At 60.2% G+C, this 23,349-nt stretch overlaps 2 protein-coding genes across 2 annotated transcripts; both read right to left on the bottom strand.

Moving 5' to 3' along the window:
- Positions 1-2,829: 2,829 nt before the first annotated feature.
- On the bottom strand, positions 2,830-6,569 carry LOC308063599 (uncharacterized protein). Its single transcript, XM_080386779.1, has 3 exons — positions 4,858-6,569; positions 4,376-4,461; positions 2,830-3,604 (listed from the first exon to the last, which is right to left on the bottom strand). Exons 1-3 carry the CDS (start codon positions 4,949-4,951, stop codon positions 3,389-3,391), a joined length of 396 nt encoding a protein of 131 aa, XP_080242905.1. The 5' UTR covers positions 4,952-6,569; the 3' UTR covers positions 2,830-3,388.
- A 2,300-nt stretch (positions 6,570-8,869) lies between these two features.
- On the bottom strand, positions 8,870-14,591 carry LOC308062634 (uncharacterized protein). The gene is made up of 8 exons (XM_080384394.1): positions 14,185-14,591; positions 12,305-13,983; positions 11,535-11,711; positions 10,923-11,078; positions 10,345-10,569; positions 9,898-10,000; positions 9,615-9,668; positions 8,870-9,359 (listed from the first exon to the last, which is right to left on the bottom strand). The coding sequence occupies exons 2-8, from the start codon at positions 12,818-12,820 to the stop codon at positions 9,286-9,288; spliced, it is 1,305 nt and encodes a 434-aa protein (XP_080240520.1). The 5' UTR covers positions 12,821-13,983; positions 14,185-14,591; the 3' UTR covers positions 8,870-9,285.
- Between the last annotated feature and the right edge of the window lie 8,758 nt (positions 14,592-23,349).

Below are 23,349 nucleotides of genomic sequence, written 5' to 3'. Positions count from 1 at the left end.
AGTGGGGACACCCAGGAGTAAGGCCAGCCTGAAGTCCCTTGGGAGGGTATTGGGACCCCTCTGCCAGGGTGAGAGCAGCCCTAAAGTCTGGTGAGCCCCGTACTAGGTGCATGTTGGGGAGCAGTGCAGCAGGCCGGCCACCACCTCGCTGGGGTGTTTGTCTGCCAGCACGCGCAGGGCCCTGTCCAGGCTGTTGACGGCTACCAGCATCCTGATGGAGGGCAGGTTTGTGTAGATGGCGTGCACGATCTTCAAGACCTGGAGAGGAGACACAGGAGGGAGTGGGGATGTCAGTAGGGTGAGCGCGGCTGTTTCCCCAGCTCCCTCTGGGAGCTGCTTCTGTTCCCGTTGTGGTATGCCAGCTGGAGATGGTGTCAGCGCTGGCCAGGTGCAGAGCCGGGGGAGGAACGGTGCCCCGGGGGGCTGGAGCATCAGCTGTGCCACCCCTGGGCGACTCACCTGCCCCGGCTGGAAGGCAGGGCCCAACACAAGGACATCCACCATGTGGGCAGCCACGCGGATGCTGTAGGTGCTTGGGTCTGTCATGTTCTTGATGGCTAGGACGATGATGTCTGCCCGGTCAGAGGGACGGAGGTATTTCGTGAACTTCTGCGGCATGAAGGAGAGGAAGGGAGATTTGTCACCTAGAGCATCCCCCAGAGCATCTTGGCTGTGCAGGGAGTGGGACGCAGAGCCAGGCTGCACTGGGCAGATGGACGGTGGGGGTCAGGGTGCCATGGGGAATCAGAGCTCACTGGAGGCCTTTGCCTCGCCCCTGCTCGGGATCGGCGCAAGCCCCCGCTATCGCCATGCATCAGGTGTCCCTTCGCTCATGCTGATCCCGCCAGCCAGGAGCTGAAGGCCCTTCTTACCAAGAAGATTTCTCTGGCGCCGCTGGTTTGCAAAAGCTGCTGGGGCTGCCTCGCTTGCCAGACCTCCTGGTGCTCCAGCTGCCCTCTGTCATGCGGCCAGGGCTGCCTGCCTGGGGAGGAGAAAAACCGGGGTGCTGAGAGAGAGGGTGCAGAGCTGGAGGTGCAGTCTGAGTGCTGGGCAGAAAAGTCACTGGCAAAGGACTGGGACGCCCTGACAGGTCTGGGGAGCAGATACGCAGGGAGGGTCCGGGGCTGTTGTGAGCAGGGCTGAGAGGAAATGGCTCTTCAGACTGCAGGCAGGCAGGCAGGTTGTATGCGGCTTTCTCTGGCCAAGGAGGGTGGCCACTGGCTGCCCATGCTGGGGGGGACCAAGCCCGACACGGCCTCTCTTACTTCTCTGCTTCAGGATGAAGGTGTGCAGGTGATGGAGAGCTTCTGCAGCCTTGTGGCGGGTCCTCTCATGCTTGCAGGTGCAGCAGAGAATGAGGTGCCCCACCAGCAGCCCCAGTATCGCAAACTGATGACTCTTGGAGCACTGGTGTCTGAGGACTACAGTTTGTGCAAAGCAGGAGCAGACCTGGGGGAAGAGAGGCAGTGCAGGCACAAGGTGAGGCCGGTCACAAGGTGAGCCCCAGCTGCTCCCAGAGCAGCCGGGCACCAGGCCGGAGCAGGGAAGCCAAGTTCCTGCCTGTGCCTGCGGCAGCCCTGCCCTGCCCTGCCCTGGGAGAGAGCGTGGACAGGGCAGGGACAGGGCAAAGACTCCTGCTCCCAGCCTCCTGCTGACTGGGTGCCCAACTTCCCCAGGAGGTGCCAGGGCTCCGGGCTGCAGGGACAGGGCAGTGCGACTGCCCAGACCAGGAGCTCGGTACCTGTGGCATGGAGCAGGTGGTGAACTCGATCAGACTGGCAATCTGCGCCATGGCCCTCTCCTGCACTGCTTCCCTCTGGGACCTGGTGAAGGGCAGCAGGACCTGGGAGGAGAAAAGCTGCTGGTGTGCCAGGGAGGTGGCATGGCGCAGCACGGCACAGGCAGGCTTGCTCCGGGGCAATGCCTGGCATGGGGCATGTGTCCTTCTTGCCTCTCGCAGCAACGTGCTGCGGCCAGGCAGGTCGCCGCATCCTGCTCCTGCTGCTGCCTCTGCTGCCTTCCACTCCTCCCCCCTCAAACAACGTCCCTGCACCCCCCACCCAGGGACCCCAAGGCTTTATGGTGACCAGCTCCCTGGGGAACGGTGGTGGGGGCTCTGGGATATGTGCCGTGGTAAAGCTGGAGGGGGAAAGCCCCAGGGCGGGGCTCCCCTTGCCAAGCCAGACAGGCAGGTCTGTCTGGGCGGGAGTGTTGGGCAGGATGGGCAGCAAGCACGGCTGCAGAGGTGGGGTGAGCTGTGGCAGGAGAAGAAGGGGCTCTGGCAGCAGCCAGGGGGCAAGGGGCTAGTGGGAGGGGCATGGCGGGGAAGGAGGGACATTGCCTGCCCCATTCCTTGCACCAGGCGCTGGGAGCGCCACCGCTCGAGCCGGGGGTCACTGCCCATAGGGACCCTGTGCCAAGGCCAGACCTGCAAGATGTTCTGCAGCTCCAGGATGCCAAGCATGCCAGCACTGCATACCAGCACCTTCAGCATGCTGTCCATCACGGCCATGGTCTGCGAGGGAGACAGAGTCTTGGGGGCAGCCCTGGAAGCCAGGGAGGGACGGCCATGGCCCTGCGGTGCCCAGGAAGGGACCCTGGGGCAGGGGATCTCCCCGTGGTTCACCCTGTGGCATACCTTGGAGTAGAGGGAAGCCTCGGGGTCCTGGGTGTCCTCCTGTGGGTGCTGGTAGAAGATGCTGCGGAAGCAGGCTTGGAGGAGGCTGCTTGTCTTCTCCTCCAGACGCAGTCCCACTCTGCTGCAGGGACAAAGGGGTGCTCTTGGGGCCCAGCAAGGGAGAGGCAGACTCTGGGGCTGGAGACTGGCTCGGCTCCCACGCCACAGGGGTCATGTCAACCCCCACGCTACTGACACTCAAGTTGAGGGGGAAAACCCTGTACCGCCCCCTGCCCCTCCCTCTCAGACCCAGCACGGGGGATGCCCCCCATATGGGACGAGTGCTGTCGGGGCCACCTGGCACCGAGGAGGCCAAGCTGGGGGCCGGGGCAGGTACCTCATAGAGGTGATGGCCAACATGGCTTGCTGCCACACCGTGGTGCCCAGGTCGTCAGTGGGCTCCTCTTGCAGCAGCACCTGGGGAGCACAGCAGGGTGAGTCACGTCAGGATGGGGCAGTCTCCTTCAGCCAGCAAGAGCCTGCGGGGCTGGCAGAGCCCCGGCTGCCCCCATCCTGGCACCCCCTCCCAACCCAGCACTCAGTGGTCCCAGGCCCCGTGGTGGCAAGTTCTGTGCCCATCACGGAGCCACAGGCTGGCCAAGGGACCTGCAAACATCATTGGGTCCAACCCCCAGCTCCAGTCGGGCCACGCGAGTGGTTTTAGAACATCTCCAAGGAGAGAAACCTGGAGCAGCGCTCCTTCACACCCCCCTACCCGGCCAAGCCCTCTCCTGCCCCCAGGGCTGTGCCACTGCCCACTGCCCCTGGGCCTGCCTCTTGAGGCCTGACTGCTTGTCCCCTCACCTGGATGGTGTCCACCACCTCCCACTGAAAGTCGTAAAGCTCGTCCCACACGCTGGAGTCCATGGTGGCGGTGCCGCAGGCGGTGCAGATGGCGGCCAGAAACTTCAGCTTCTGGTCTGCTTGCTGCCAGCCGAGGAGGGGACAGAGGGACAGACAGCGCTGATGTCTAGCTATGCATTCAATCCCCATTATCACATTGTAGTCACCATGAAGGGATTCACTTCTGCTCGTGAAGTTAGGGTCGCCGTACGTCTGTAACTTTGTCCTAATGACAAGTGCCCCTGAAGGAGAACTCCAAGCCTGATAAGGGGAACACCTCACCCCAGGAGGTGCCAACAGCCCGTTACTTGCAACAAAGGCAAGAAGCCAGCGGAACGAGACTGAAACTAGGGGCAAGGTAAAGGCAGCGGGGGGAGAGCGCAACCACCGACTCCAGTCAGGACTAAAGGACTCACCCTCACCCCTCCCTCAGACATGCAGTAAATGAAAAACACACTGTAACTTGAAATCAAAGCGAGAGATCTATAGACCAACGGAAAGCTACCGCGCGTACTAATTACCAATAGCATCTTTTAGCTAGAGTTTGGAAAATACGTATGTATAACTAGACTGCATAAATGTTAATCTTGTTCTTCTGAGCTTTGCGCTTGCTTCGTGGAGCATCATCAGCTAAGCCCCAGCTTTGCGCGAATCCGTAATAAAGAAATGCCTGGACTCCGTGCGTCGGATGGCTCTTGCCCAACGGGCGAAGGCGTATACTTTTTGGATAACAGTGTCAGTGGGGAGAGACAGCTGGGAGGGGGCATAGCCCCCGGCACCTTGTGAGCAGGGCATGTGGGCAGAAAGACTGGCCGGGAGGTAGGGGCACAGCCTCGTAGAAGTGGCCACGCATACCTTTGGTCTGATCCTGAGGAAGCCTCGGATGATGTCCAGGGTATTCTCTTCCTCTGTGGGCGCAGCCAAGTCAGAGTGGCAGGAATCTGGCGGACACAGAGCAGGCAGGGCTGGGGTCAGGCCGTGGGCAAAGCGCGAGCCCTCCGCCCAGCTCCTGGGGATGTCCCCAGCCCCAGCTCAAGGCTGGGACACTGGTGTCCCCTGCGCGCCCCAGGGGTGAGGGTGCGATGCTGGAGGGCAGCACCAGGAGGGGGGCCCGGTGTGCCTGGGTGAAGGATGCACTGGTACCAGGGGCAGGGAGGGTCCCTGCCCCAGGGATGCTGTGGCAGGGCTGGGTCTTTGGCCGCTGCCCCATGGGAGCCTGGCTGCCATCCTGGCCGGGGGCTGCGAGTCTGGGGCAGGGCAGGGCAGGGTGAGCAGAGTGGGCAGCCCCCTGCCCACGATGCCCTCACACTCACGCGCATGCAGCAGCGGGAACTTACAATTGTTGGGCTTCAGCCGCGAGCTGGGAGCTGGGGCAGCTCTGTCCTTTTCCTGCCAGGACTGCCTGGGGTGGCTGGCGGGTATCCCCGCCATCCTGCGGCAGGGAGAGAGGAAAGGGGTGAAGGGAAGCCTGCAGCACCCGGGGCTGCCCTGCCAGGGGCGGTGGGGCAGAAGTAGCTCTGTTCAGGGGGCTCCTTGCCACCAGCCTGCCCCGACACCTTCCTCCCAGACACTGTGGGGGCAGCACCGGGTGACACGGCATGTCACAAAGTGCCCCACTGTGACCCTTCCTGATGCCCCAGGGCCCCACTGACCGCTCCTTGCCCCAGGGGGTTGGGACTGACTCCCTCTTCCTCCTTCTCCCTCTATGGGGCTGGGGTTCATCTAGACTGGGGGCATGCCACTTGTCGTAGGGACCCCTCTGTCACCTCGCTCCTGGGGCCGCACCCGCTTGTGGCCAGGCTGAGCTGGGGCTCAGCCCCCACACCGTCAGGCACGCTGAGGCTCTTCTCTCTTCCACCTGGGGCTCGGGACAAGGCCTGCGCGGCTCCCCTTGCTCCAAGGCTGGTGGGCACACAGGGACGACAGACGCCCTCCCGTGCGCTCAGCCGCAGCCGCACAGACTGGCACTGCTGGGGTCACTCGGGTTACCCCGGGCACTGTTGCCATGGTGCAGGGCACTGTTCCATCATCCCTTGGCTGGAACCCGGGCGGGGGCGGGGGGAGTCCCCCTGCTCCTCACCCCAGCCCCACTGGGCCCAGCCCAGGCCTGCTGGGCCAACCTGGCGAGGCGAGCTTTAAAGCGAAGGATGCAGGGGGAGGGCTGCAGTGCGGCAATGCTCGTGCCATCACCTGCGACTGGGGCATAAGCCAGGCCAAGCAGAGCAGCGATATGTGTTCCTTAGCTGCCTCCCGAGATGAGTCCCAGAAGGCCAACCGCCTCCAGGCTGTGCATGGCGGCGGTGGATCCTCTTGCACCCCTCCCGGGAGACCTGTGTGCTCGGTCGCCTCTCTGCAATGCCCATACACCAGCACACGCGGCACAGGGGATCACCAGGAAGAATGAAAGATCTGTGTGCGGTCGCAGGGCCATGAGCTCATTGCAGTTACGGAGACATGGCGGGATAGCCTCCACGGCTGGGAGGCTGTCGTGGGTGGCTGTGTGCTTTTTAGAAAAGAGGCCAGCAGGGAGAGGTGGTGGAGTTGCTCTTTGTGTGAGGGAGCAACGGGAAGGTCGCGAGCTCTCCCTTGGGGTGGGTGCAGGACGAGTCCAGAGGTTACGGGTAAAGATGAAGGGGCCCGCCAACACGCGGGATGCCGTTGTAGGTGTTTGCTACGGGCCACCTGATGAGGGAGGGGAAGCCAATGAGGCCTTCTACAGACAATGGCAGGCAGCCTCACGATGCCAGGCCCTGGTTCTCACGGGGGACTTCAGCCTCCCTGACACCTGCTGGAAAGACAACCCAGCTAGGCTCACACAGTCCAGGAGGTTCCTGCAGAGCACCGACGGTAACTTTTTGACACAGGTGGTGGAGGAGCCAACGAGGCAAGCTGTGCTCTCAGACCCGTTCTTCGCAAGCAGGGGGCTGGTTGGGGATGTGAAAGTTGAAGGCAGCCTTGGCCGCAATGACCATGAGATGGCGGAGTTCAGGGTCCTGTGCTGAGGAAGCGAGCCGACAAGTAGGATTGCCGCCCTGGCCTACAGGAGAGCTAACGCTGTCTTCTTCAAGGACCTCCTTGGAGGAATGCCATGGTTGAGGGCTCCAGAAGGTACTTCCCAGTCCAAGAGAGACAAGGAACTACTGGAGAGGGGCCAGCAGAGGGCTACAAAGATGGTGAGGGGACTGGAGCATCTCCCTTAGGAGGACAGGCTGAGAGGGCTGGGCCTGTTCAGCCTGCAGGAGAGAAGACTCAGGGGGGATCTGTCGCATCCCAGCTATGAGGAGGGAGAGAGCGACTCAGACTCGCAAATGCCCTTGCTGTGGGTTGCGCTGAGGTAACACCCGAGGTCCGTACCTAAACATCAACTTTAATGGAACAAACACCCAGTAAACATTGACCCTTTCACAATTATATCCAACCAAGCTATGTGGCTTTAGGAGAAGCTGGGGTAGGCCTTGTATTACTTTAGGAGAAAAAGCTGAGGCGGCGGGGGCGGGACATGGGGCAAGACAGCTAGAGAGAGGGGGAGATCACCACTCCTGGATCCAGCGCCGCAGCTGCCAGCAGGGCTGTTGGACAAAGAGTCCCAGAGGCTTCTAGGTGTGCCTAGTTGGGAGCCCCAGTCCCTGGGCTCCTGGAGCCTTCTCTCGCCCCAGCTGCAGGAGTGGCTGAGGCCAGGCGGCCAGGGGAAGGGCCACCAGCCCCCGTGCCTGGCCAGGCGGCCAGGGGAAGGGCCACCAGCCCCCGTGCCTGTCACTGCCTCCGGCACCTTCCCTCAGGGCGCTGCCTGGGCACTGGGCACCGCACCTGGGCCTCGGCCCGACGGGATCTTATCAACAGGACAAGGGGCAACGGGCACAAACGGCCACACAGGTGTCACAGTTTTGCTAATAAGTTAAGATTGATTGACTTTATTTGATTGATTATTTGATTTTATAAAATTCTTTTATAGAATAGAAAGACAGAAGGATAAGAAATCTATTTTAATGAAACTTATAGTTGCACAGCAAAAGCTGCTATGAGATCCTCTCTACATCCCCTACCACAGCTAGAAGAATGGGCTAGAACCATTGTTAAAACTTTGGTAATAACTTTAGGGTTTGAAAGGTTTCTTTGTATTTGACCAGTCTTCTGTATGTAGAAGGTGTATTGAAATGTCAGAATATGAGATGAATGGAAACTGGGGAGAGTCGACTGGAACAGCTTGTGGTTACCTGCCAAGAAACCGTGAACTTTAGTAAAAGGTAATTCCGGCAGGGGGAGATCGCGACCACCGACTCATATACCACCTACCCAAATCGTACCCCAGACCCATTTCTAGACCTTTCTAAGCTCTACTATGCAGAATCGGATATAGGAGGAGAATATGTTAATGCTTTACGGGAAATATCATGGTTATGCATGCATACTTAATGAATATGTATGAATAAGTTCTATATATGGTGTCTAATTTTGAGACTTGGTGTGCGTTGATCGTGAGAGGACTCGCTCACGCACCCAGCCGTCAATAAAGAAGTCTCTGCTTATCTACATCACATTGGTGTCGATAGGTTCTTCATTCCGAGATTTCGATAACACAGGGAGCTCCTTCCCTTCCGAGCAGGAGGAGATGGGCTGTGCTGTGGGGGTGTCACGGCCTGGGGTGGGCTGCCCCGGGGCTGGGCAGTCTCTGGAGGCTCTCAAACCCCGCCTGGCCGTGACCCTGAGCGGCCGGCTCCTGGGGGAGCTGCTTTCGCAGGGCCTTGGGCTGGATGGTCTCCAGAGGTCCCTGCCAGCCCTGACCCGCCTGATTCTGCCGCTCTGTGCGGAGGCGCGGGGCCGGCCCGCGGCGCTGAGGGGCGGTGGGGCCGCAGGGGCAGCGGGGTCGGGAAGGCGGTGGCGTGGGCTCTGAGGGGCCGGTGTGCGGGACAGCCGGGAGCGGGCCGGCGGGCAGCGGGAGCGCCCTTCGGCCGGCCTCTGTGCCGCCACAGGCTCACCGCCCCGGCCATAGGTGGCCAAAGACTGTTGCCGTGCATGCCCGGGGCATCGTGGAGGGGCTGCTGGCTGCCCGCAGGTGGTCTCCCCTTTGGAGACTGGTCAAAGGCTTGGGCTTTGTTTGTTGGGCTTTGTTGATGGCTCAACAGAGGGCTTGGTTTTGCAGTGTGCCCCCTTACTGCTGCTCTGGTGACGTGCTGGGCAGCAGTGGCTGCAGGGCAGGTGGGGACAAGTGGCATGGGCAGGAGACAGAGCTGCCCATCCTGCTGGGGACATGGAGGGGCCTGTGCTGCTGGAGCCAGAGCATCGGCGGCTTGGTAGCCCCTGGGCTCGGCCACGTCAGCCCCAGGCAGTGCAGGCTGCTCAGACAGTGGGTGGCAGAAAAAGTCATTTATTGCGGCAGCGTGGCCCTGGAGAGGGGAAGGAAGGCATTGCTTTCAAGTTCTGCTTCGGCTCCACCTTGGGCTTCTCCCCTCTGCTTCACAGCCCAGTGGAGCAGCTGGCACTTTATGGCAAAGGCGAAGCATGAGGGCACGTCTTTGCCCTGGACCACTGGAAAGAGCAGTTGTCCTGCTGCTCTCCAGAGGACGCCAGCTCCTCTGGGGCTGAGGTGTCTTCTTCCCTGTTAGCCTTCAGGAAGAGAAGCCTGCAGAGCATCCTCGGGCTGGGGCTGCTGCTTCGTCTCTGCCTGAGCAGAGCCCTCGCTGGGGGTCGAGTGCCACCTCCCCCATGTCCTTGGCAGCCATAAGCGCAGTAATCATAGGTTAAACCACCCCTTACAGCCTTCGTCATCAAAGGATGAGGAATGTCTGAGTTGCCAGGGAGGAGACCAGGGGGCTGGTGTCTTTCATTGCGCCTTTAAGCACTGTGGGGACAAAGCAGCAGAGGTGAGGTGACAGCCCTGTGTCCCCTCCAGGCAGGGCGCACTGCACCCTGTGATTGCCAGGGCCAGGAGGCAGCCAGGGGACAGGTGGCTCGGCTGGAAGCTGCTTCTCAGGAATAGCCCCCTGCAGAAACACCATGTCCCCCCTAGGCACGCTGGGAGCAGATCCCCCCTTGCCCAGGTTGCGGGGGGGAGCTCCGTGCTAGCTCCTTCCTCCTCCCCACTGCCCTCGCTCACCATGTCGGATGTACTCCATGTGCTGCTGCTCACGCACGCACCGCCCAACGAGCCCTGGAGCAACACAGTGTGTCAAGGATGCTGCTGCCGCTCAGAGACCCTTGCAGCCAGCCCACCTGGCTGCACGGTCCCCCCGGGAGGGCTGACCCCGGAGTGCAGCATCAGGGAGGGGATGGATGAGCCTCCTGCCAGCCCCACCTGTGCAGGCAGGGGCAGGAGGGGGTGAAGGGGTGCCCCATAGGTCCTGTGCTGGGACACAGGGACCCTGGGAGTCATGGCTCACCGATGAACCTGACAGCCTCCCATCGCAGGGGCTCCTGCGAGCTGTGCAGGTAATGCAGGCTCTGGTGCAGGTAGGCCATGGCCCTGCTCCTCTTCTTGGCCAGCTGCAGAGAGGAGAAGGGTGCAGGGTGGGCGCAGAGGTGCCCCCGCGTTTGGCCATCCCTCCACCCAGGGCCATCCCCCTTCCCCCCAGCAGGACATCCCCAGCTCCCCACTGTGTGGCACCGGGGTTCAGAGGGAGCATCAGGCTCCCAGGGATGCAGGGGTGCCACCCTAGTGGCAGGGTCCCCTTGGGGACCCCAGGGGCAAAGACAATGCGGAGCAGAGCCTGCTCCAGGAGGGTGTGTGCAGCCAAGGGGGCACAGCCCTCCATCCCCCCTCCCTCCCCGCAGGGCACAGGGCAGGGCTTGCCCGGGGAAGATCCCAGGGGTGTTGGGGCTCTGCTTACCAGGCACTCGCTGATCCTCCATGCCTGCCCAGTCTCAGCCATGTGCTCCAGCTGCCTCCACTTCAGGAACAGGCCAGCACTGCGGAGGGCTTCCTGGGAGGCCTGGTGAGCAACAGAGATGCCACCACCACCATCGAGGGCACAGGACCCTGTGTCCTCCCTCTTGGCGGGGCTCAGAACCTCTTCTATCCCATGCCAGGAAGACACTCCAGCTGGGAATTGGTGCTGTCACCATGCTCAGCACCCCGGGGAAGAGAAGGACAATCACCCTCTCTGACTGGAAGGCCGTCAGGGCTTCAGTGCTTTGGCCCTGGTGGCCCCAGGCTGTTGTGGAGCTGTAGCTCAGTCTCTGGGGCTGCAGGACCCATGGCAGGGGCTGTGCGGAGGGAGCTGGGTGGGAAAGGGACCCACCTCCCCGTCCATCTGGGCAGCAGCAGGAGAAGGGCAGCAGTGGGCAGGGAGGGGGTCTCTGCCTGGCCCTAGGGACTCAGCAAGCTAGACCTCCCAGTGGCACACATTTGAAGGGTCCAGTGTCAGCATTGCCGGGCCCAAAGGACCGGTCAGGCTAAGAATCCCACCTTGGCCACACTTTTGTTCTGATCGTGCAGGTGCAAGAGCAGTGGCAGCAGGCTGCTCCACACCTTCTTCTTCATCTTCTTCTTTTCAGTGCCCACCACGAGCCACATCACGCTTTGGAAGAGGTGGATGGATTTCTCCCGCACAGTGTCCAAATGCTGGGGAAGGAGGGGAGGAGGACCTCAGCCCCAAGCGCAAGCCCGTGGCAAGCGAGGGGCTGACGTGGAGGTGAACTTCCCCCAGATGGCTGCAGGCAGCCCTGCTCCATAAGGGAGTGCATGAGCCGTGGCATGCAGAATGTCTGTGCAGAGGGGCTGGGGGCCGGAGAGGGAGACCCTGTGGAGGACTGGGGGATGCTGCCAGGGCAGGGTGCACATTGGTGTTGCTCAGCACACCGGCTGCTGTCCTGCCACCCCCGTCCGCCCTGCGGCAAGCAGGCCGAGCCAGGGTGAGTCCACGCTGGGGGTTTGGGGTGCAGCACGGAGTCACCGAGGGCAGCGACAGTGGCTGGGGGCTGCAGGGCAAAGCATCCTCCTGCAGAGCATGGGGGCTGCGGTGGGAGACGCGAACGAGGTGCTCAATGAGGGGAGCATGGGGCTCTCCGCCAGCCTTACGTTGTCAAAGAGTGGCTGGAGCTTGTCAGCCAGCGCCGGGGCAATGAGGCTGGGCTTCTTCCCCGCCGGAAGCTGGAGCATGTTGTCAAGCACGGAGAGGGCCACGGCGCTGTCGTCACTGTCATCAGCCTGCAGCCGCTCCATGACGTACGGCAGCAGGACAAGGGTTTTCCTTGCCTATGTGAGACACGCCACCTCATTTTTGTAAAGCGGCAAGCGACCGCAGGGCTGAAAACCCTCCCCGTGAGCACTGGCCTCCCCGCTGGCTTCTCAGCAGGCAGCATGGGTTACGAGGGCAAGCGCCTGGCAGACAGGGCTCCCTGGCACGGCCATGGGAAGAGCAGGGTGCGCAGGGGGAGGACAGACAGCTCTGGCTCCTTGCCAGACCCTCGGCTGCCCCCGTTTGCAACAGACCCCCTGAGCAGCCTGGTGGGTGACCAGCGCTGCTTGGAAAGCTGCGCGAGCTGCCAGCAGGCCCTGCGTTTCATCGCGGGGCTCATCACCCCACGGCCACGCTCTGCAGACCCCACACTCGGGCTGGTGGCTCTGCTGCCATCATCCCTGCTGGGACGTGCTGGCAGTGGGACCCTGTTCCCCTCGGCACTGCTGCCTCTCCCCTTGCCATGGGGCAGTGGGCCAGGGACGCGGGAGAGCTGGCTGCAGCTGGCTCAGCTCCCCATGCCCACAAAAGCCCAAGCCGCCACGTTACCTACCACCCACAGCTCTGCCATGGGCTGTTGTCCTGGCTGCCCCAGCTGCCCCCTACTCACTGTGTCAGGCCTCTCGGTGAGCCTGAGGATGGCCCTGAGCACCAGGGTGGGCATCCCCAGGCACTGGCTCTGCAGATACGTGGGGAAGATTGCCAGGGCACAGTCCAGCTCTTCACTGAGGCCAATGCAGCCCACCATCTGAAACACACGCAACGGGAGCTGGAGAGGTGCAGCGCTGGCTCCAGCCATCAGCTCAGGCAGGGCAAGGACACCGGGGCAAGGCCAAGCCTGAATGGAGGCAGCAGGGACTGCGGAGAGCCCCCGTGCCCCACACCGCACTGGTTGCTCGCCTGGCTCCTCCATGGTACCAGCCAGAGCCCACCTGCTGCCCCAGCTCCCGCTGCAGCAGCGGGCATGGGAGAACTGAGCATCGGAGGGAGCTTGGAGCAGTGCCATCAGGCTCACCTCAACAAAGAAGACCATGGCGACCATCTCCCAGGAGGGATTCTCCACAGAGAGGAGCTCTGCCAGATGGCGGAAGATGGTGGAGCGCAGGGATCTTGGGGTGTTCCTCATCTCCCTGGAAGGGGGAAGGAAGCACTGTCAGGCCTGAGCCAGGCGGGCACATCTCTGGGGGTCGCACCAGTCTGGTCATCACTGGACTGCAGCACTTTCTGCAAGCAGTGGGGACCCCCTGCCATCAGCCCCAAGGGAGGGGGTGGTGTGGGGTGCACAGTCCCCCAGGAGTGTGGAGAAGGGGCTCTCACCTGGCCACGATGCGCACTCCCAGGAGGTGGGTCTGGGCACTGAGCAGCATGTCCCAGCCACCCTGCGCCTCGATGGCCAGCATGTGGCTCTCAAGGCCCATCCTGCAGAGCAGCACCGTCATGGCCTGCACCACAGACCTGCACGAGGAGAAATGCTCAGCTCCCACCGGGACCCCTGGCTTGGCTCCAGGTGGCTGGCAGGGACGAGCGGACAGGGATGGCGCACCTGATAGGAGTAATCAGACCCTGTTGGTGGCCCGTCCAGAAGATTAGCACCTCCTCTGGCGTCAGCTCTGTGGTGAATGACACTTGGAAAAGCAGTGCCAGGAAAAGCCGGGGGAAAATGTCTTCCACGTCCCGTGGGCAGCTGGACTGCAGGAGGATCTTGCTTATGGTGCTGGCTGCCTGCAGAAGACACCAGACACGGACATCTCGCTGACCCCTGGGGAGGCCAAGGCTTGGGGCGGGCATGGAAGGGAAGGGGTGGCCCCAGACAGCTGAGAGCAGCCCCGGAGGTCAGTGAGGCCTCATCCAGCAACTCACAGCCAGGGAGAGGACGCGCGGGTTGTCCTTGGTAGAGGCGGAGGTCTTGTGCAGCGACTGGTTCATCATGACGTTGATGAGCTCCTGCAGCACCTTCTTGGCAGCCCGGGGCTCAAAGAGCATCACCGCCCACATGGTCATGGCGACACTGTGGAGAACCAGGGCTCTGTCAGTGGGGACACCCAGGAGTAAGGCCGGCCTGAAGTCCCTTGGGAGGGTATTGGGACCCCTCTGCCAGGGTGAGAGCAGCCCTAAAGTCTGGTGAGCCCCGTACTAGGTGCATGTTGGGGAGCAGTGCAGCAGGCCGGCCACCACCTCGCTGGGGTGTTTGTCTGCCAGCACGCGCAGGGCCCTGTCCAGGCTGTTGACGGCTACCAGCATCCTGATGGAGGGCAGGTTTGTGTAGATGGCGCGCACGATCTTCAAGACCTGGAGAGGAGACACAGGAGGGAGTGGGGATGTCAGTAGGGTGAGCGCGGCTGTTTCCCCAGCTCCCTCTGGGAGCTGCTTCTGTTCCCGTTGTGGTATGCCAGCTGGAGATGGTGTCAGCGCTGGCCAGGTGCAGAGCCGGGGGAGGAACGGTGCCCCGGGGGGCTGGAGCATCAGCTGTGCTACCCCTGGGCGACTCACCTGCCCCGGCTGGAAGGCAGGGCCCAACACAAGGACATCCACCATGTGGGCAGCCACGCGGATGCTGTAGGTGCTTGGGTCTCTCATGTTGTTGATGGCTAGGAGGATGATGTCTGCCCGGTCAGAGGGACGGAGGTATTTCGTGAACTTCTGCGGCATGAAGGAGAGGAAGGGAGATTTGTCACCTAGAGCATCCCCCAGAGCATCTTGGCTGTGCAGGGAGTGGGACGCAGAGCCAGGCTGCGCTGGGCAGATGGACGGTGGGGGTCAGGGTGCCATGGGGAACCAGAGCTCACTGGAGGCCTTTGCCTCGCCCCTGCTCAGGATCGGCGCAAGCCCCCGCTATCGCCATGCATCAGGTGTCCCTTCGCTCATGCTGATCCCGCCAGCCAGGAGCTGAAGGCCCTTCTTACCAGGAAGATTTCTCTGGCGCCGCTGGTTTGCAAAAGCTGCTGGGGCTGCCTCGCTTGCCAGACCTCCTGGTGCTCCAGCTGCCCTCTGTCATGCGACCGGGGCTGCCTGCCTGGGGAGGAGAAAAACCGGGGTGCTGAGAGAGAGGGTGCAGAGCTGGAGGTGCAGTCTGAGTGCTGGGCAGAAAAGTCACTGGCAAAGGACTGGGACGCCCTGACAGGTCTGGGGAGCAGATACGCAGGGAGGGTCCGGGGCTGTTGTGAGCAGGGCTGAGAGGAAATGGCTCTTCAGACTGCAGGCAGGCAGGCAGGTTGTATGCGGCTTTCTCTGGCCAAGGAGGGTGGCCACTGGCTGCCCATGCTGGGGGGGACCAAGCCCGACACGGCCTCTCTTACTTCTCTGCTTCAGGATGAAGGTGTGCAGGTGATGGAGAGCTTCTGCAGCCTTGTGGCGGGTCCTCTCACGCTTGCAGGTGCAGCAGAGAATGAGGTGCCCCACCAGCAGCCCCAGTATCGCAAACTGATGACTCTTGGAGCACTGGTGTCTGAGGACTATAGTTTGTGCAAAGCAGGAGCAGACCTGGGGGAAGAGAGGCAGTGCAGGCACAAGGTGAGGCCGGTCACAAGGTGAGCCCCAGCTGCTCCCAGAGCAGCCGGGCACCAGGCCGGAGCAGGGAAGCCAAGTTCCTGCCTGTGCCTGCGGCAGCCCTGCCCTGCCCTGCCCTGGGAGAGAGCGTGGACAGGGCAGGGACAGGGCAAAGACTCCTGCTCCCAGCCTCCTGCTGACTGGGTGCCCAACTTCCCCAGGAGGTGCCAGGGCTCCGGGCTGCAGGGACAGGGCAGTGGGACTGCCCAGACCAGGAGCTCGGTACCTGTGGCATGGAGCAGGTGGTGAACTCGATCAGACTGGCAATCTGCGCCACGGCCCTCTCCTGCACTGCTTCCCTCTGGGACCTGGTGAAGGGCAGCAGGACCTGGGAGGAGAAAAGCTGCTGGTGTGCCAGGGAGGTGGCATGGCGCAGCACGGCACAGGCAGGCTTGCTCCGGGGCAATGCCTGGCATGGGGCATGTGTCCTTCTTGCCTCTCGCAGCAGCCTGCTGCGGCCAGGCAGGTCGCTGCATCCTGCTCCTGCTGCTGCCTCTGCTGCCTTCCACTCCTCCCCCCTCAAACAACGTCCCTGCACCCCCCACCCAGGGACCCCAAGGCTTTGTGGTGACCAGCTCCCTGGGGAACGGTGGTGGGGGCTCTGGGATATGTGCCGTGGTAAAGCTGGAGGGGGAAAGCCCCAGGGCTGGGCTCCCCTTGCCAAGCCAGACAGGCAGGTCTGTCTGGGCGGGAGTGTTGGGCAGGATGGGCAGCAAGCACGGCTGCAGAGGTGGGGTGAGCTGTGGCAGGAGAAGAAGGGGCTCTGGCAGCAGCCAGGGGGCAAGGGGCTAGTGGGAGGGGCATGGCGGGGAAGGAGGGACATTGCCTGCCCCATTCCTTGCACCAGGCGCTGGGAGGGCCACCGCTCGAGCCGGGGGTCACTGCCCATAGGGACCCTGTGCCAAGGCCAGACCTGCAAGATGTTCTGCAGCTCCAGGATGCCAAGCGTGCCAGCACTGCATACCAGCACCTTCAGCATGCTGTCCATCACGGCCATGGTCTGCGAGGGAGACAGAGTCTTGGGGGCAGCCCTGGAAGCCAGGGGGGGACGGCCATGGCCCTGCGGTGCCCAGGAAGGGACCCTGGGGCAGGGGATCTCCCCGTGGTTCACCCTGTGGCATACCTTGGAGTAGAGGGAAGCCTCGGGGTCCTGGGTGTCCTCCTGTGGGTGCTGGTAGAAGATGCTGTGGAAGCAGGCTTGGAGGAGGCTGCTTGTCTTCTCCTCCAGACGCAGTCCCACTCTGCTGCAGGGACAAAGGGGTGCTCTTGGGGCCCAGCAAGGGAGAGGCAGACTCTGGGGCTGGAGACCTGGCTCGGCTCCCACGCCACAGGGGTCATGTCAACCCCCACGCTACTGACACTCAAGTTGAGGGGGAAAACCCTGTACCGCCCCCTGCCCCTCCCTCTCAGACCCAGCACGGGGGATGCCCCCCATATGGGACGAGTGCTGTCGGGGCCACCTGGCACCGAGGAGGCCAAGCTGGGGGCCGGGGCAGGTACCTCATAGAGGTGATGGCCAACATGGCTTGCTGCCACACCGTGGTGCCCAGGTCATCAGTGGGCTCCTCTTGCAGCAGCACCTGGGGAGCACAGCAGGGTGAGTCACGTCAGGATGGGGCAGTCTCCTTCAGCCAGCAAGAGCCTGCGGGGCTGGCAGAGCCCCGGCTGCCCCCATCCTGGCACCCCCTCCCAACCCAGCACTCAGTGGTCCCAGGCCCCGTGGTGGCAAGTTCTGTGCCCATCACGGAGCCACAGGCTGGCCAAGGGACCTGCAAACATCATTGGGTCCAACCCCCAGCTCCAGTCGGGCCACGCGAGTGGTTTTAGAACATCTCCAAGGAGAGAAACCTGGAGCAGCGCTCCTTCACACCCCCCTACCCGGCCAAGCCCTCTCCTGCCCCCAGGGCTGTGCCACTGCCCACTGCCCCTGGGCCTGCCTCTTGAGGCCTGACTGCTTGTCCCCTCACCTGGATGGTGTCCACCACCTCCCACTGAAAGTAGTAAAGCTCGTCCCACACGCTGGAGTCCATGGTGGCGGTGCCGCAGGCGGTGCAGATGGCGGCCAGAAACTTCAGCTTCTGGTCTGCTTGCTGCCAGCCGAGGAGGGGACAGAGGGACAGACAGCGCTGATGTCTAGCTATGCATTCAATCCCCATTATCACATTGTAGTCACCATGAAGGGATTCACTTCTGCTCGTGAAGTTAGGGTCGCCGTACGTCTGTAACTTTGTCCTAATGACAAGTGCCCCTGAAGGAGAACTCCAAGCCTGATAAGGGGAACACCTCACCCCAGGAGGTGCCAACAGCCCGTTACTTGCAACAAAGGCAAGAAGCCAGCGGAACGAGACTGAAACTAGGGGCAAGGTAAAGGCAGCGGGGGGAGAGCGCAACCACCGACTCCAGTCAGGACTAAAGGACTCACCCTCACCCCTCCCTCAGACATGCAGTAAATGAAAAACACACTGTAACTTGAAATCAAAGCGAGAGATCTATAGACCAACGGAAAGCTACCGCGCGTACTAATTACCAATAGCATCTTTTAGCTAGAGTTTGGAAAATACGTATGTATAACTAGACTGCATAAATGTTAATCTTGTTCTTCTGAGCTTTGCGCTTGCTTCGTGGAGCATCATCAGCTAAGCCCCAGCTTTGCGCGAATCCGTAATAAAGAAATGCCTGGACTCCGTGCGTCGGTTGCCTCTTGCCCAACGGGCGAAGGCGTACACTTTTTGGATAACAGTGTCAGTGGGGAGAGACAGCTGGGAGGGGGCATAGCCCCCGGCACCTTGTGAGCAGGGCATGTGGGCAGAAAGACTGGCCGGGAGGTAGGGGCACAGCCTCGTAGAAGTGGCCACGCATACCTTTGGTCTGATCCTGAGGAAGCCTTGGATGATGTCCAGGGTATTCTCTTCCTCCGTGGGCGCAGCCAAGTCAGAGTGGCACGAATCTGGCGGACACAGAGCAGGCAGGGCTGGGGTCAGGCCGTGGGGAAAGTGCGAGCCCTCCGCCCAGCTCCTGGGGATGTCCCCAGCCCCAGCTCAAGGCTGGGACACTGGTGTCCCCTGCGCGCCCCAGGGGTGAGGGTGCGATGCTGGAGGGCAGCACCAGGAGGGGGGCCCGGTGTGCCTGGGTGAAGGATGCACTGGTACCAGGGGCAGGGAGGGTCCCTGCCCCAGGGATGCTGTGGCAGGGCTGGGTCTTTGGCCGCTGCCCCATGGGAGCCTGGCTGCCAGCCTGGCCGGGGGCTGCGAGTCTGGGGCAGGGCAGGGCAGGGTGAGCAGAGTGAGCAGCCCCCTGCCCACGATGCCCTCACACTCACGCGCATGCAGCAGCGGGAACTTACAATTGTTGGGCTTCAGCCGCGAGCTGGGAGCTGGGGCAGCTCTGTCCTTTTCCTGCCAGGACTGCCTGGGGTGGCTGGCGGGTATCCCCACCATCCTGCGGCAGGGAGAGAGGAAAGGGGTGAAGGGAAGCCTGCAGCACCCGGGGCTGCCCTGCCAGGGGCGGTGGGGCAGAAGTAGCTCTGTTCAGGGGGCTCCTTGCCACCAGCCTGCCCCGACACCTTCCTCCCAGACACTGTGGGGGCAGCACCGGGTGACACGGCATGTCACAAAGTGCCCCACTGTGACCCTTCCTGATGCCCCAGGGCCCCACTGACCGCTCCTTGCCCCAGGGGGTTGGGACTGACTCCCTCTTCCTCCTTCTCCCTCTATGGGGCTGGGGTTCATCTAGACTGGGGGCATGCCATTTGTCGTAGGGACCCCTCTGTCACCTCGCTCCTGGGGCCGCACCCGCTTGTGGCCAGGCTGAGCTGGGGCTCAGCCCCCACACCGTCAGGCACGCCGAGGCTCTTCTCTCTTCCACCTGGGGCTCGGGACAAGGCCTGCGCGGCTCCCCTTGCTCCAAGGCTGGTGGGCACACAGGGACGACAGACGCCCTCCCGTGCGCTCAGCCGCAGCCGCACAGACTGGCACTGCTGGGGTCACTCGGGTTACCCCGGGCACTGTTGCCATGGTGCAGGGCACTGTTCCATCATCCCTTGGCTGGAACCCGGGCGGGGGCGGGGGGAGTCCCCCTGCTCCTCACCCCAGCCCCACTGGGCCCAGCCCAGGCCTGCTGGGCCAACCTGGCGAGGCGAGCTTTAAAGCGAAGGATGCAGGGGGAGGGCTGCAGTGCAGCAATGCTCGTGCCATCACCTGCGACTGGGGCATAAGCCAGGCCAAGCAGAGCAGCGATATGTGTTCCTTAGCTGCCTCCCGAGATGAGTCCCAGAAGGCCAACCGCCTCCAGGCTGTGCATGGCGGCGGTGGATCCTCTTGCACCCCTCCCGGGAGACCTGTGTGCTCGGTCGCCTCTCTGCAATGCCCATACACCAGCACCCGCGGCACAGGGGATCACCAGGAAGAATGAAAGATCTGTGTGCGGTCGCAGGGCCATGAGCTCATTGCAGTTACGGAGACATGGCGGGATAGCCTCCACGGCTGGGAGGCTGTCGTGGGTGGCTGTGTGCTTTTTAGAAAAGAGGCCAGCAGGGAGAGGTGGTGGAGTTGCTCTTTGTGTGAGGGAGCAACGGGAAGGTCGCGAGCTCTCCCTTGGGGTGGGTGCAGGACGAGTCCAGAGGTTACGGGTAAAGATGAAGGGGCCCGCCAACACGCGGGATGCCGTTGTAGGTGTTTGCTACGGGCCACCTGATGAGGGAGGGGAAGCCAATGAGGCCTTCTACAGACAATGGCAGGCAGCCTCACGATGCCAGGCCCTGGTTCTCACGGGGGACTTCAGCCTCCCTGACACCTGCTGGAAAGACAACCCAGCTAGGCTCACACAGTCCAGGAGGTTCCTGCAGAGCACCGACGGTAACTTTTTGACACAGGTGGTGGAGGAGCCAACGAGGCAAGCTGTGCTCTCAGACCCGTTCTTCGCAAGCAGGGGGCTGGTTGGGGATGTGAAAGTTGAAGGCAGCCTTGGCCGCAATGACCATGAGATGGCGGAGTTCAGGGTCCTGTGCTGAGGAAGCGAGCCGACAAGTAGGATTGCCGCCCTGGCCTACAGGAGAGCTAACGCTGGCTTCTTCAAGGACCTCCTCGGAGGAATGCCATGGGTGAGGGCTCCAGAAGGTACTTCCCAGTCCAAGAGAGACAAGGAACTACTGGAGAGGGGCCAGCAGAGGGCTACAAAGATGGTGAGGGGACTGGAGCATCTCCCTTAGGAGGACAGGCTGAGAGGGCTGGGCCTGTTCAGCCTGCAGGAGAGAAGACTCAGGGGGGATCTGTCGCATCCCAGCTATGAGGAGGGAGAGAGCGACTGAGACTCGCAAATGCCCTTGCTGTGGGTTGCGCTGAGGTAACACCCGAGGTCCGTACCTAAACATCAACTTTAATGGAACAAACACCCAGTAAACATTGACCCTTTCACAATTATATCCAACCAAGCTATGTGGCTTTAGGAGAAGCTGGGGTAGGCCTTGTATTACTTCAGGAGAAAAAGCTGAGACGGCGGGGGCGGGACATGGGGCAAGACAGCTAGAGAGAGGGGGAGATCACCACTCCTGGATCCAGCGCCGCAGCTGCCAGCAGGGCTGTTGGACAAAGAGTCCCAGAGGCTTCTAGGTGTGCCTAGTTGGGAGCCCCAGTCCCTGGGCTCCTGGAGCCTTCTCTCGCCCCAGCTGCAGGAGTGGCTGAGGCCAGGCGGCCAGGGGAAGGGCCACCAGCCCCCGTGCCTGGCCAGGCGGCCAGGGGAAGGGCCACCAGCCCCCGTGCCTGTCACTGCCTCCGGCACCTTCCCTCAGGGCGCTGCCTGGGCACTGGGCACCGCACCTGGGCCTCGGCCCGACGGGATCTTATCAACGGGACAAGGGGCAACGGGCACAAACGGCCACACAGGTGTCACAGTTTTGCTAATAAGTTAAGATTGATTGACTTTATTTGATTGATTATTTGATTTTATAAAATTCTTTTATAGAATAGAAAGACAGAAGGATAAGAAATCTATTTTAATGAAACTTATAGTTGCACAGCAAAAGCTGCTATGAGATCCTCTCTACATCCCCTACCACGGCTAGAAGAATGGGCTAGAACCATTGTTAAAACTTTGGTAATAACTTTAGGGTTTGAAAGGTTTCTTTGTATTTGACCACTCTCCTGTATGTAGAAGGTGTATTGAAATGTCAGAATATGAGATGAATGGAAACTGGGGAGAGTCGACTGGAACAGCTTGTGGTTACCTGCCAAGAAACCGTGAACTTTAGTAAAAGGTAATTCCGGCAGGGGGAGATCGCGACCACCGACTCATATACCACCTACCCAAATCGTACCCCAAACCCATTTCTAGACCTTTCTAAGCTCTACTGCGCAGAATCGGATATAGGAGGAGAATATGTTAATGCTTTACGGGAAATATCATGGTTATGCATGCATACTTAATGAATATGTATGAATAAGTTCTATATATGGTGTCTAATTTTGAGACTTGGTGTGCGTTGATCGTGAGAGGACTCGCTCACGCACCCGGCCGTCAATAAAGAAGTCTCTGCTTATCTACATCACATTGGTGTCGATAAGTTCTTCATTCCGAGATTTCGGCAACAGTTTTGGCGACCCAGATGGGACCTCGCCGAAGGAGACCGGAGGAGTTGGGGACCTGATCGGGTCCAGCCAGCACCGAGGATTTCTCCGGGATACCCATTGATCCCCGATCCATAAGGCTCTTCGCGACGTTCCCCGGATTTTTGGTAAGACACTTCTTTTCCTAATTGTAGTTAGTGAGTTAGCGTCCCAGTAAAGTAAGTGCACTAGAGGAAGTGGGTTGGAGTCCCACTGAGTAAGTCTGCCTGTCAGACGCGGTGAAAGCTGTGCAGGGTAGGACTAGGAGTCTGCCCGTAAGACATAAGCGAAAGCTATTGCAGGGTTGGGCAAAAGTGGAAACAAGAGAACCCATATGCTCTAGTGTTCTCTAAAGTAGTGCCTCTAACAAGAAGTTAGAAGGGTTTTGTGGGGTTTTTTTTGATACGGAATTTTTTCTTGTATTTGAGTATTGAGAAGAAAATTAAGAAGTGTATAATACTGTGTTTTATGTCTTTGTTTAAAGTAACTGTGGGAAAGTGTGAGTGTGGCTGTAAGGGTGAGACGTGCAATTGAGCACAAAAGCGAGTGTGGAGAGTGGATCCGCGGATCAGAGTGACAGAGTTGAATAATTGTGTATTGTACTGTGAGTGATTATACCAGGGCATCTAAGTTAACTCGGTTGTTTAAAAGTAAAAGCATGGGTAATCTTGCTGTAAATGACAAAATCCCGAAAAATTCTTTGTTGGGATGTTTATTGGCACATTGGGGAAATTTACATGATGATCTGCAAAAGAGCCAGATGATTGAGTATTGTAATAATTTGAGTATTGTAATAATTGGTGGCCTTTGTATATATTGGATGATCAGGAAAAGTGGCCCACGAATGGGACACTGAATTATAACACTATTCTGCAGTTAATGCTGTATTGTAAAAGAGAAGGGAAATGGAATAAAATGCCAAATGTGGATTTGTTCTTGTACTTAAGACAAAGAAAGGATTGGCAGGATGAATGTAAGCTAACTATTAGAGATAATTGGTAATGGCTATAACTTCTGATAATAAGAAAGTGGGAAAAAAAATGTTGTTCCAATTGTGAGATTGGGAGTGGATACAGGAGCGACATTTTCTTTTTATTAAATACCTGCAAAGGAAAAATTGGAACAAAACCAGGCCATTCCTGCAACCCCTGGATTTGAAATTTGGAAATAAGATAACTACACGTGAATTTTTGTATGTACCAGAATGTCCGATACCCTTCTTAGGAAGAGATTTGTTATCCAAATTAAATGCACAAAGTGTTTTTGACGAAGGAGAACTTTTCTTGAAAATACCTGAGTCAAAAACGGGAGAAATCCTGATGATACAAGAAAAAGTAAAGGAACAAGAAATTCCACCGGAGGTGGATTTGGCAGCGATCCCTACTGTATGGGAAACAAATATTCCTGGTAAATCGAAACTAGCAGAACCTGTTAAAATAGATTTGAAGGAAGGCGCGGGAACAGTGAGAACTAAACAATATCCAATCAAATCAGAAGTGAGACAGGAGTT

This window comes from Falco punctatus (genome assembly GCF_963210335.1).
Source record: "Falco punctatus genome assembly, chromosome: 4".
Lineage (NCBI taxonomy): Eukaryota > Metazoa > Chordata > Aves > Falconiformes > Falconidae > Falco > Falco punctatus.
The sequence above is the reverse complement of the archived record's forward strand: the minus strand, read 5'-3'. Positions and strand labels throughout refer to the sequence as shown.